This window comes from Chrysochloris asiatica, unplaced genomic scaffold, assembly GCF_000296735.1.
Source record: "Chrysochloris asiatica unplaced genomic scaffold, ChrAsi1.0 scaffold00548, whole genome shotgun sequence".
In the NCBI taxonomy this organism is placed as follows: Eukaryota; Metazoa; Chordata; class Mammalia; order Afrosoricida; family Chrysochloridae; genus Chrysochloris; species Chrysochloris asiatica.
The window spans coordinates 67,961-82,270 of NW_006409066.1; the positions used below are offsets into that span (position 1 = coordinate 67,961).

General features: G+C 43.3%; 1 protein-coding gene across 1 annotated transcript in view; it reads right to left on the reverse strand.

Moving 5' to 3' along the window:
* The window catches only part of ZSCAN25 (zinc finger and SCAN domain containing 25), a 27,378-nt gene that overhangs the window by 1,801 nt on the left and 11,267 nt on the right, over window positions 1–14,310 (reverse strand). Inside the window, exons 4-5 of the mRNA XM_006877651.1 lie at window positions 13,299–13,425; window positions 3,656–4,481 (exon numbers count right to left, since the gene is read on the reverse strand). Of these exons, the coding sequence (XP_006877713.1) occupies window positions 3,656–4,481; window positions 13,299–13,425 (953 nt within the window). The remainder of the gene's footprint in view (window positions 1–3,655; window positions 4,482–13,298; window positions 13,426–14,310) is intronic.

A 14,310-nucleotide genomic window follows, 5' to 3' on the forward strand; every position in this document is an offset into this window, starting at 1 on the left:
ATATATCATTTTCTTGGAGCTAGAGGACGTGCTAAAGCTTATATACGAAATGGATTCTTCTCTTTGGCCCTACACATCAAGGCATGAACGTCTGTGCCCATCATAGAAAATCCTCTTCTATTACTGAAAGTTAAAGGGAGCCAACAAGCAGTCTAGTATGTTTGTTAGTGACCACTTAGGTCTACTTGTTGAGTGCAAGTGGGGGAAATACAGCAATGAAGAGACGGGCTGCGTTTGGACATGTTCCATTGGTACCTGTTGACCTTGAGATGAAAGAGAAAAGTAAGGGATGGCTGGTCTGAAGTTAAGGGAGTTGTGGCAAACTCCTGAGCCCATGGGCACTGATCTAGCCCCTTGGGGTTAGGATTGACAGGGAAAGGGTCAGATGTTCTGAAGTGAAGGAAGGTGTGTGTGTGAACTCCCAAACTTGTTGCTGGTACCCATTTGACCTGGCTTGGATGGCTAGGGCTGAGCTGACCAGATGAAAATAAAGATATTTGATACTGTGAACAAGTATAAATTGCTACATTTTGATGGGCTGGACTTATGCTTATGGATGCGTTTGGTCAAAATTCCAACTGGAATGGAAGATTCTTCAGATCAAGGAACAAGCTGGTCATCTCAGTGTACTGGGTTGATGTTGTTAAGTGCTGTGGAGTCAGTTTCAACTCATAGTGACCCTGTATAGGGTGTCCAAGGAGTGGCTGGTAAGCTTGAACCGCTGACCTTGTGGTTCAAACCGACTTTGCAGTCTAGCACATTAGACAATGGCTACCAAAAAGAAGGGAGATATTAAAGGTATGAGTTGGCTGGTTTACAAGCCTTCATAGGTGTACTGCCTTAGAATGAGGGTCGACAAGAGAGTATCTAACTGAAAGAGGGAACAGTTAATCCTTCACTTATGAAAGACAATGGCTAGAAAAGCCAGGGGCTATAGTGTGTGGTGCCTTGAATTTACTTGATAGGCTTTTCTATCCAAAGTCTTATTTCTCATCAAGTGGTTGGATGGGGCCATGCAAATAAGGTAAACAGGGCTCTAAGGCTGGGATTGGTTAGTTTTGCCCTCAGGCCAGGCTAAAGGAGTCACCTCAGAAGCAAAGATGGAAGATCCTAGGACCAGCAAGAAGAACGTAAGTGTCACATGAGATCCCTATCTAGAAAAAAGCCACGGCAGAGGTGATGGCAAGAGGCAGCGGCTGGAGGCAGTGGCATGGAGACAGAGCAGCTTCAAGCTCCAGGCCTAATGGAATGAGTAAGCTGATGGGCAGGAGACTCGCTTGGAGATTGTGCCCTTTGGGCATTCACAGACTAGTCTATAGAACTTTATGTGTTCAAGCAGGGCAGAGGCCAAAGGATCACATGCTGAGAGTGAGGTGTGTCTGCCTGGAGAACTGCTGCGGCCAAAGGATCACATGCTGAGAGTGAGGTGTGTCTGCCTGGAGAACTGCTGCGTCCTGAGGTGGTTTGATCCTGAGTTGTACCCTGTTCACGTCCCTAATAAACCCCATAATCTTGAGTATTGTTATGAGTTCTGTGTGGCCACTGCAATGCATTATTGAGCCCAGATGTGAAGCAGAGAGTGCTGTGAGAGGGTGGAAGCAGGTCTGACCCCTGCTTCACAGGAAGCCGCCTTGGGCTGATTTTGAGTTTGATTCTCTTTCCCAGTTGTGAAGCCAGGGGACGTCAGAGATGGTCCCCACATGGTTCAAGCAAAAAGCAACCCACTGGGTTTGGCTGACAAGCCTTCTTGGCTCATATGAGAAGTAGGGGAACAAGAGCTGATTTTGTATATGGACCCTAGCACCAGGGAGAGCGGCCGTGAGAGTGGCAGAGTGCTCACACCCTTGTGTGCACATCTCTATACACTCAGCCTAGTGGGGGCAGCTGATGAACCAGAAGGGGCATTTACTAATTCAAAATTAAATACCCTGGCTGCTGTTTCAAAATGGATAAATACAACTCTGTGTTGTCATGACTGTTTATCTTATTTACAATGGAAAAATAGCTCAGTAAAAGAATATAATATTAGAGGCATCATGAGACAAATCATATCTTGCAATTATAATACACAGGCAAGAAAAGACAAAATAAAATAGCTCACTCAGTAGCCAGTGTTCAAAGGCATGTGACAAGAACACTGCAGTGCAGTCCACGCGAGTTATGCAGTTTCCAAAATTTTACAGAAAGGCAACCCTTTAGTAATGTCAAAATAATACAAGGAAAAGTAAACATAGTTACAAGTACTGCATCTTCTGATTTCTTAAGAAATATATATATTTAAATGCCTATGTACATTGGTATTCTTCAATTGGCACTTATGCAAAACCAGTGGATACCATCTCATGGTCACCAATATCTCAGAGAAAAAGATCCAGATGCACCAAACAGACTATTTGGTAGTAAGAAGTATGAAGCAAATGCATTTCAGGCAAGAAGCTGACAGAACCAAGAGTGCATGCTGAAATTCCAGAGGATCTGTGGGATTTCACATGTGTTTTACCTTGGGTGGTTCTGAAGATCAACTACATTCACTAAAATATAAGTGCCATACGGCCAGGAACATATTCCCCCCTCTTTGTTCAGTGATGCATCATGGGCACCTAGAATTCCTGGTATAGAGTAGGGCAACATATATTTGGGTTATAAATACCAAGAAAAGATTTTATATACTATGTCATCAAATATAAGGTATTATTAACACATCTTCAGATTCACTCAAACAGATTTTTTTAATAAATGGTTTCAAAAATACTCTCATGTTCATCCAGTGGTAAACAGCAAAATATCCACTTCCTAATAGTTGATGAGTTGACAGCTATTACATAACACAAGAAACAATGGAACAAAGAAATTTGACTGAAGAGAGCAGAACATTAGAGTCAGATCCAAAGAGGGCTGGGAACCCAGTAAACCACTGACTGAGAAGAGATCCCGCAGTAAGGAGACCCAAGCACACAAGCAGAGGGCCGGTAGTCAGGGGGACTGAGTGAGCACGAGAAGTACCAACCCTCCCTCAGCACTCGGCGCAGACTAACAATGAGTGTTATCAACGGTTTCATCTTTATTTCCAGTAATCACAAGCTCCGAGAACACATCTCATCTGTCTCATTCACCACTGTGTTCATAGTGCTAGGAACAGACGAGGTGTCCAATAAATATCCATTAAATGAAAGAGTCAGGGAGGGAAGTGTCTGAATACAGGCAACAGAAAACTTACTGTTTCAGCTGCAATATGTGACAAAATTGTTGCCTTTCCTATCAGACTTCCTCCGGAGACCGAGAAGAACATTCCATTGAAGGAGAAAAACTTTAACCTGAACTGGAACTCAGGAAATAGTTTCCTCAATATACAATTTGAAAACCTGTTAGCACCACCAGGGTAAGAGGTGTGAGAAGCTATGCTCTCCGGAGGCTTGAAATAAATCAGGCCTTGTTCCTTTCCCATGCCTGAGAAATGAGTTTGAAGAAAATGGGGCCAAGCACTTCTCTGTAACCCAACTCCTCCCACAAGACTCTCAGTGAGTAAAGATGAATGATAAGCTTCCAGTGAGGTTTCCCTTCACTTGATGGTTTGGGAAGGCCCTGCCTCCTCTAACACTTTCCAACAGCAAAGAGAGAAAGAAAGGAGACACATCAGTAGGGTGCCTTGACTGGCCCGGGGGTTTCCTGGCGATGCTGAGTTTTCTGGTGTCGGTTAAGGATGGACCTCTGGTTGAAGCTTCTCCCACAGGCAGGGCAGTGGTAGGGCTTCTCTCCTGTGTGGATCCTCTGGTGCCTGACCAGTCGCTCCCCTTTACTGAAACGCTTCCCGCACACCTGGCACCCATAGGGCTTCTCCCCCGTGTGGGCTCGCCGATGCACTGCCAGGTTCGCGTTCCTGCTGAAGCTTTTGCCGCACTCGCAGGTATAGGGCTTCTCCCCAGTGTGAGTTCTCCGGTGCACCTGAAGATGCTGCCTACGACCAAAGCTTTTCCAGCAGTCAGTGCACTTGTAGGGTTTCTCTCCTGTGTGACTTCTCTGGTGGACCTCAAGATGGTGTCTCTGGCTGAAGGTTTTCCAGCACTCACTACACACATAAGGCCTCTTTCCTAAGTGGGTTCTCTGGTGTTTCATAAGGTATTCTCTCAGAGTAAAGCCTTTCCCACACTCAACACAACCATATGATTTCTCCTCTTCATGGGTTCGCTGGTGTCTAACAAGATTTGAGCTCCGACTGAAGCCTTTCCCACACTCAGGGCACTGAAAAGGCTTCCAGAAGGAGTTGTGAGTTTTGAGGTCATCAGGCAGGGGTATGATACCATGCTGGGAAGTAGGAAGTCCTGGCATGTGTCCCACAGAACTACTGGGCTCCTGGTCACAGGTCCTTCCAAGTTCAGGGCTTTGGAGAACAGCGTCCTCAAACCTCTCTGATGTCAATCCAACAAGTGACCCTTTAATGTCCTCCTGCTGGGTTTTAGTCTCCCTTTCCTTGCTCCCAATGCCTACAGGAAGAAAGGAGACAATGAATGGCTCTGTAACAGCTATGGAAGCAAATCTGTGTGTTAGAAAAGTACTTCTCAGCATGCCCCATTAACAGCTCCTATCTTTTCTCCTTTGATCAGTCTCAATAAATTTCCCTTGCATTGACCTAAAACTGGGCTGTCCTCTCTACCTGCTTCCATCTCCATAACATTTTACAGAATACTCTGCCAAGTTTTAATGCCTTCCTACTAATTCAGACTTTTGTTTTCTTCAAAATGTAACTCAATCATTTCCTCCAAAATATAACCTCTGGTTATTCTCTTATCCTGAGGGTGTCTTCTGTACAATGGATTCAATGAACCCTTCATTTAGTATGTGCTTATTTATAGGTGACCTTATCAAAATGCTGTTACATTCACCTAGATGGTTTGCCTTCCCTGGCTAACCATACACTGTTTCAGCAGTGATGAACTACTTGCTGAATTTCACTCTCTCCAAACACTGTACCAACTCTGTCCTTGCTCACAGTGCTCCCTCTACCTAAGCCATTGATTAACTTGGGAATCCTGGGAGACAAGCACAGAACCTGGCTCAGGACAGAGGCCAATTAACTGCTGGATGAACCCCACCTATCACAGAATCTCTTGCACCATACAGCCTAAAATAACCACGAAAGCCAGAGAACTGTCCCCAACCTAACCCTTCAGTCCCTACTCTGATCCCTTTTATACTCATTCAATTAACGACACAACTGTTTTCAGAAAAAGGGAAAGACAGGAAGAAGATCATGCAGAAAGGTACTGGTAAAAGAGACCAAGAGGGGGGAAACAGAGAAAAATAACTAGCAGTGCTTAAGTGGAAAAAGTTCCTTTAGGAAAGGTCTTTAAAACAGAAAAAGTAAACTAGCATTATATGCTCCTAATTTGGTAAAACAATTCATACACAACTATCACCTATGTAGTCCTGTTTTATATACTTTCCATAAATGTAAAAGTGTACAGAACATCAATGTGGAGTTCTAAGAAGTTTCATCATGAACATAGCTATGTAATCAGTATCCAGCTCACGAAACAGAACATAGCAGCACCTAGAGGTCCCTCTCTCACCCCTCCTGGCCACTACACCCGCCCTACAGGGAAATGCAGTCTCGACTTTTTCATGGTAAAGCACTTTTGCCTATTCTTAATCTTCATGTGAGTGATTCACATTGTTTCTGGGTTCTTCAGCCCAACATAATGTTTGTGAGATTCATCCATATTATGGTGTATAGCTGATGAGATGGCCCTGTAGGATAAGCACTAGACTTCAAACTACAAAGTTGACGGTTAGGGCCCACCAGCTACTCCAGGAGAAAGATAAGGCTTTCTACTCCTGCAGAGATTTCCAGCCTTAGTCCTATACAGGTTGGCTATGAGTCAGAACAGACTCAATTGCATTTCACAACTATAACAGTTATAGTCTTATTTTTTCATTGATATACAGTATTCCACCAGAAGAATATATCACAATCTATTAATCTGGGAGTTCTGGTGTGACAATGGACTGCAAGGTTAGTTTCAACCACAAAGTCAGTGGTTCAAATTCACCAGCCACTCCTCAGAAACCATATACAAAGTAACTATGAGTTGGAACTGACTCAAAAGCATTTACCACCAACAACAAAATGTATCAATCTGACTAATGTTCATTTGAGTAGTTTCCAGTTTTAGGGTGTTACAGATAGTCCTGGTTTAGCGCTGCAGGTTAATGCACTGGACTGCAAGGTTGGTTTGAAACACAAGGTCAGTGGTTCAAGCTCACCAGCTGCTATACAGGGTCACTACGGGTTGGAACTGACTCAACAGCACTTAACAACAACAACATGGTAGTAAATTGTAAACTAAAATGAAATTCACTAACCTTAACTGGACCCTGGGAAATCTGAATATGCATTGCTGCTGTCAAATTCATTCTGACTTACAGCGACCCTACAGGGCAGAACAGACTGCCCCATGGGTTTCTTTGGCTATAATTCTAATCCTTACGGGAGCAGATCACAAGGTGTTTTTCTCCTGTGAAGTGGCTGGTGGGTTAGAACTGCTGACTTTTGTTTGTAGTTGAGATTCAACCACTATGCCACCAGGGCTCTTTCAAATATGTGCTAGATGTTAGGGACTATGGAAATTTTATATATACATATACATATATATAATTTTTTTTTGGTAGAATTATGATGCTGTACTTAGTTAGGAGATGCATACTGAAGTATTTTGGGGTGAAAGATCAAGATGCCACCAACTCTCAAGTTGTTCAGAAAATACACATACATAATAGACAAATATGGCAAACATGTTAATTGTGGAATCCACATAAAGGTTTAAGTGTATTCACTGTACTGGTCTTCTACCTTTCCTTATGTTTGAAATTTTGTGCACTAAATGTTCAAAATACAAAGCAGGTAGAAAATAACATGAAATATCTAGGTATGGAGTCCTGGTGTGGTGCTGCAGGATAAGCACTGGACTGCTAACCACAAGGTCGGTGGTTCAAACCCACCAGCTGCTCCTTGGAAGTCATACACAAGGTGACTAATGAGTCGGAACCTACTCGATGGCACTTAACAACAACAACAAATCTAGACATCATCTAGAGAAAAATGCATTAGTGGAAACAGAATGGGCACAGCAGTTCAAAATCTAGTTCTGAATGTTGGGCTGGTAACTTAGTGACTATGTGATGAAGTAAAAACCAATCCACCTCTCTTTCAGGGTTTTATATATGTCTCCCCATTGCATTCTTTTTTTTTTTTTTTTAACATTCAATCTGAGCTTTAACTAAGATCACTTAAGATCAAATAAGGAAGGTAACAGGGGCTATATAGTGAGAAAAACACTGAAACTTCAATATCATGGACACTGAAAATACCCAAAGGTGTTTTTTAATGAAACTTGGAGCAGAATCAATTTAAAGATTAAAGAGTTAAAAAAAAGTTCAAGTTTAGCTAAATGAAAATTAATTGAAATAGCAAAATGTAAACGTTGTCCATTAGTGTCTTCTCTAAAATTAAAACGCAAAAATCCTTTCCAATATTGTACACTTACATAAGCACTTGCTTACCTATAGGCCATTCACTTCATCAGTTTCCATGTATACCAATGTTTATAATTTTAGAATTTTCATAGCAGATAATCATTTAGAGCTATGAAACAATATGAAGTGATAGTTATCTAAATAGTTTTTTTTTAATGTTTTATTGTGAATTATATGATAGTTTACATGAGAGAACTTTAGTTTTACATTCATTCCATCATATATCATTTCATTGCCATGGTTCCAATCCCCTCCATGCATCATCAACCACCCAAAGGGTATATCCCAGAAACCCACCCCTTACATCTCCCCCCCCCCTTTCCCTCTCTGGGTCCAAAGTCCCATCACTCCACATCATCATCTCTGTCTCTATCTCAGGCATCTCTGTTTCTCTGGATAGGGTCCCGCTCTCAGCTCTTCTCCGTTGATGGTCCCAGAGGCCTCCGCTCCTATCCTGGAGAATTGATCACTCCCTTCCTTGTTACAAAACGTCTACCTTTGCATATCCAGCCCTCATAGTCCATCCTGATAAGCATTATTCACTACAGTATCACAAGTTACCCATCTGTATCTCCTTTCATCAGCTCCACCCAGACAGATTGAATAGTACCTACTGGAAATTCTGCCTTCAGCCATGCTCCCTAGCACTAGGTTCCCTCTTGAAAGCTTGTAAGCCAGTCACTTCTTGCCTTTGTAGTGCCCCTCTCCCCATTTGAGTATCCAATGTCCAAGGTGCCCATCTCTGTCCACTCTGTGTGTGGAGGGCGTGGGAATGTTTCTTGCTGTAAGGATTTGTATAGGTCAAGTTCATCAGATTGTATCAGCTCACTCTTTTTTTTTTTTCCCCCTCTTTTTTCTTCTCCTGGTTGAGCTCCGATCATCCAGTCATCCGGTCCAGGTCACGTGGGTATCATCTGCAAGTGTGGGCGCTCCTGTGCACATGCCTTCTCTTCCCATCAGCCGGTAGCTCCACTCTCCTCTCAAGTCCTCCGTGGCCACACCACTGACTCTGGGCCCAAGAGTCCCCAGGTCTCCTCACACTGCTTGCCAACCAGGTCCCCAACTGGGTCCACAGAAGTCCACAGAACATTGTAGGGCTTAGCTTGCCGCTTCATTGCTGCTTTTACCCCACTTCCCCCCATCAGTGATGCGTGTGGTAACCAATCAGAGCGTGCATTTCCGTTGAGTCTTAGTCTTGAAGGGGGTTTGCGTTGAGAGGACCTGGCCACTTGCCTTGATGTTTCCTAGTCCCCATTGCATGCACAGTTTCTGCTGAGAGATCAGAACTTAATCTGATTTGCTTGCCTTTGTAAGTAACACTTCTCTTTTCCCTCACTGCTTTTAGGATTCTCATCTTGTCTTTGATTTTGGAAAGCTTGATTATGATATGTTTTGGTCATTTGCTTTTGGGGTCTATCCTTCCTGGGGTTCGTTCTGCTGTCATCCTTCAAGATGTTAGGGAAATTTTCCTCCAGAAATTCCTCAGCTAGCTACTCTGTGGACTTGTGTGATTCTTCCTTTTCTGGAATGCCAATAATTCTTAAGTTATTCTTCTTCATGGTGTCCAACATGAATCTTAGAATCTCTTCAGATATTTTTATCCTTTTTTCTGCTTGCTCTTCTATCTTAGCAGTATTGAGAGATTTGTCTTCCAGTTCTGGCTTCTATGTCTTCAGTTCTACTCTTTTGCCCTTTCAGTGTACTGTCCATTTCTGATATTTTATTATCATTTGGACCTCTTTTTCAGGTTTTGATTTGTTTCCAATGCTATATCTATCTTGTTGATTGCTCCTGTAACACTTTCCTGACTTCTTCCTTATTTTCTTCCACCCCTCTGTGAAGCATTTGGATTTGTCTCCATCTTATTCTTCTGAATTCCTTCTCAGGCAAATCCAAAGCCTGTTCTTCTTCTAATAGGAAGTTTATACCTATCTCCAGCTCATTTGTCTCAGTTACTCTATTTCTGGGCATGTGCTGAGATCTTCTGTTGTTTCTTGGACAGTTTCAATAGTTAGAAGTGTTTTCAATGATTAAATGAATGTATTTTGCTGTATTATTAAGCTGAGTGCCTCCTTGTGGATGTGTTTCAGAGATAAGCTTCCCTTTTCACATCTTTTATTACTCAATTGCAAGCTATCTTAGCAAGTGTTGGCTATCTATGTAACGTGTAGCAGCTGGTATTGGCTCCTGCTGGATGGTGGGGTATCACAGGGTATGCTTGTAGTTTGACTACATGGCCATGATCGCTGTCTCTTCTTGGGTAAGGTGGGGAGAGAAAGCTCACACCCCAATGAAAAAAGTAGGGCCAAAAAGGCAAAAACTAGAAACAAAAGCAAAAACTAAAACAAAACAAAAAAAAACCCTGTAGCAAATTAGTCCAGTAGTCTTTGCTGAGTAGATCAGTGTGTGTGCACAGCGGAAAACTTCAGGGGTGGGAGGGAGTGTCCACTTGCACAGGCACCCCCTCTAGTCACTGCTGTGGTGGTGCACAGACAAAGAATGAGAAATGAGTGGAAGAAAGGTTGTTCACACTTTCTTCTCTGATTGTCTGTTAGGTCTCTCCTTTTCCTTTTAGTGTGTTTTTAACAGGTGTTGCGTTTACACATTGATCTCATATACAGTTGGTGTTGGCTCTTGCCTCTAATGTTGGGGCTTTACAGGGTGCAAATATGGCGTGGCTGTATGGCCAGACTTGCTGTCCCTAGTTAGATAAGGCAGGAATAAAAGCTCCCACCCAAGTAGGAGAGCTAACTTCCTGGCTAAATCCCACAGTCACATGTTTTAAGAACCCACCAGAGGATTAGCCTCTGCACTTTTAACTACTTTGCACCATAGGAAAATTGTTCACTGCGTGCACAATGCCGGACCCTTTTGGGGGTGCACTCCCACCTGCGTTTAGACACCCAGGCAGGGCAGAGAGGATGTGACAGGACGGAGCACAGGAGTTGAAGGGAAAATAGTGAAAGAAAAAAAACACCACAACTTTTTCCATAAATCGCTGGGTGGTTTTCACTCCCTAGCTGCTGGCTATAACCCACCCTCTGACCTCCGTCCGACAAGACTGTGGGTTAAGAAGCAGAGTCCCGATTGATTCAGAAATCTCCATGTTCCTTCCTGCTCCAGTAGATTTCTCCCCTGGTTGGCCCCTGAAACTATTTCCTCTTACTTTATATTGAATTTAAAGCTCTGGGATTGTCCTGGCAAAATGTTTTTTCTGGCTTTTCTGCGCTTCCACCGAAGAAACTTTCCTGATTCCCTTTCACTTCCTCAGCCCCAAACTGGAAGTCTCTCCCACTCAACCTGAGTCTTAGCGTTGTCATCTTTAAAGTGGATTACAGTCATGAGATTGCTGTACATCTGGAGCAGGATTGCAGTGGTAGGCGGTATTATCTTTGCCCTTAAACAGCGTAACTGATTTCCAACTACTTCAGAGACTTCCCACGTGGATCGCCTTTCTCTCCTTGGGAAAACATTCCCTTCCTATATCTTAGACTTTATTTGTTTCTTCTCTTTCCTCTCCTCAGACCAATCTCTGACCAAATTTCTGGAACACTATTTCAGTAAGCTCCCCTTGTCCACCGCCCTCAGGCCTCCACACTCCAGCACACTCACTGACAGTCAGTCTTTCAACCTTGCAGGACAACTATATCCTGCCGTCAATCCAATGTTCCTAGCTAAATGAGAGCAAGCCCATGGTTTTCCTGGCTGGCCTTGCTCTACTTGTCCCAACCTCCTTCTTACTCCTTCTGAACACTAGTCTTTCACACCAGTGCCCTTCCTTTCCCATGAACATGCCAATGATACCTAAACTCATGGTTTTGCACATATTACTTTTTGGCTCCCATTTTCTAAATCATCTTCCAAATTCTTGCTAAATATCTATGTCTTCATCAATCTGAGTGTTCTACAACTAGTCTGGCCCATCCTGTTCATTACTCTTAGTGCAATTACTCTCTGCACCCAAGCTTAAAAGATCATTACTTTCTAATGAGAGCAACACAGAACTGGAGGGGTCTAAGAAATCACTGGTTCAATACTTCCTTGATGCTAATCTTCTTTACAGAAAAAATTCAGGCCCAATCCTCACAGCTACTGATGGGACAGCATAGGAATGAAGATCAGGAACACCTGACGGTTGAGACACCTGAGAAACTGACCTTCATGTCACACAGGCTCAGCATAAACACTCAGCATGTGTTTGAGCTGTCATGAAACAGTGACCTGGTGAGCAGTCAGAAATGGGCAGGAGGGAATGTAAGTCCTCTGGGTAAGGGAGGGAAGAATCCTTAGCCCCTAGAGGAAGTTACCTGAGGGAAATTAGGAAACAGGCACAGAGGAACTTTTGTCTATGGCATGCTGTACAATTATCTTAGGCTTCCTCATCCTTTACCGTTAAAAACATTTTATATCTCTATGCAAAATATTTCAGCATCTTTCAGTCACTCGATCACTGTCATGGTATGATAACCTTAGACCCTGGATGTAGATTTCCTGTCCCAACTATTCCCCCACTTTCTTATACTTGTAATTGTTAAGCTCCATTGAGTAAGTTCCAACTCATAACAACCCTGTACTGGTTTTCCAATGAGCGGCTAGTGGGTTTGATCCACTGACCTTGCAATTAGCAGTTCAGTGCTAATCTGCACCAGACCAGGACTTCGCTCCTAACATTACTTCATAAAAGTCATTATTATATGTACTTGGGCTCTTCACCTTAACTACGAAATCCTTAGCAGCAAACACCTTTATTTTTACTCTTCATGGTGTCTACCATAATGTTGGCCACATACTAAATACCAAATGAACATTTTGGATGAATGCTGACTGGTTCATAAAGGAATCATTTAATAATGAATTCAATCTTCACAAGTCCCTGAGTAGTGTTCCATATTATCCCCATTTTACAACTGAGGGAACTAACACTTAAAATGAGCTACCCAGAAGCCAGGCCTCTCTCGGGTCCTGACACTCTCCCTCATCACTCAACACATTTCAAGTTGAGAAAAGGTGACGTGGAATTCAGTACAGAGCTATACAGAAGTTCTGAAAAAAAAGAAAGAAAATCAGAGGAGAACCAAGAGAGGGCCATTCCCGGGAATCCTTTACTTCCTCTCCCCAGTGTTCTATTCAATCGGACCCACAGAGATTTTCCAAATTACTCATCACTCTGCTAGTCACCGATGCCCACAGTGCCCTTACCCTGCACTTGTCTTGGCTCACTTTCCCTTCCTCCTCCTTCCTCTTAGTGCTTTTTCCTACTATAAACCTCAATCATGGGCATGATAGCAGCATCTTCCCAAGCTCTAACCCTAATCAAACCTGGCTTTGCATCTTCTCGACAATGACCAAAGCAACCTCTCCCATTCAGACACCCTTGGTCACTGTGTGGAGTGGGTCCTCAGTAAATGTCTGCTAAATGAATGAGATCAGATGATACATCTTTTACCTCTTTTCTCTTGCTCTCAAGCCCTCAGTACCCTTCAGTCATGGATACATAGAAGGTATTCAGGAAATTCTAATGACTGAACCATCTCGTTACAGCCAGAAACTGTCTCCTGTCTGGCTCCACTCTTGACACAGAAATCCATCTAGCTACCTCCTTACACACCTTGGTCTACGATTCTTTCTCTATACCCATTACCTCCTCTGGCCATGAAGTCCCCTTCCTCTGTCAGGACAAGGTTTTCAAGTCTCTGAGCTAGGGCAAGAACCATGACCTATATCTCTTAAAACTCACATCTTTATCTGTGGAATGTAAATGGTCTTACCTGGAGATGAGACCCCACAATCCTCTGGTTCCACATATTCACCAAAGCAGTCTATCTGGGCTGGGGTTACATGCCTCCATTCTTCTTCAGGGAAGGCCAGAGCCATATCTTTAAATGGCCCCAACCCCTAAAACATAAGGAGATTGTTATGGATAAAGAATTAATTCATAAGTAAGACCAGTTTACCAGCAGGCAAGAGCCATGAGACAACACTCTGAGGAAGAGTAGGTGGTCTTCTGCGTAGTCTGGAAACAGAACTGTCTATCTCTAAGGAGAGATAAGGGTGAAAGTAATCTACTTGTTTAAGTCACAATATCTTTGAGTCTCTGCTGCAATAGTTTCACATGTACTAATTACCACAAGTGAATTTCCACTTTGAATCATACCCACTCAATCCTTGAGCTTAATGAGCCATGAAGATTCTATGCATTTACACATCTACATTTGACTTTTGCTCTGGATAAGTTAGCATTTGGGCAAGCCCTGCTGTAAGAATAACGCCAGGTTAAATTAAGAGCATTCAACTTCTTGTCAGATGGCACTACACGGTTCCTCTACAAGGATATGAGAGACCAAAAAAACAAACAAAAACCAGACACACATGAAAATCCTGGAACCATGAATTTCAGAATAAAAGTTGGAGAAGTGGATGGAGTGCATGCTGGGAAGAGAAGCTGAGCAGGGACGTTGAGAGGGGGAGACTGACTAGTGAACCACGGTTAGATGTGGCGTGACCATCATGAACTATGTGAGCAGCTTTGGCATTACTAGGTGGCCTGGCAGAGCCAGCAGACTAGCATGTAACCCGTCACCCTGCCCCCAGCTGCCCTGTGGCTCTACCAGACAGACACCAGCTCCATCAAGGGCTTCCAGGGACTACTTCCAGATTGAGAGTCCTGAACACGGACAACACCGAGACTGAATGGAGCCCCATCAAAGGCCAGGGACTACTTCCAGACTGAGAGTCCTGAACATGGACAACACAGAGACTGAATGGAGCTCCATCAAAGAA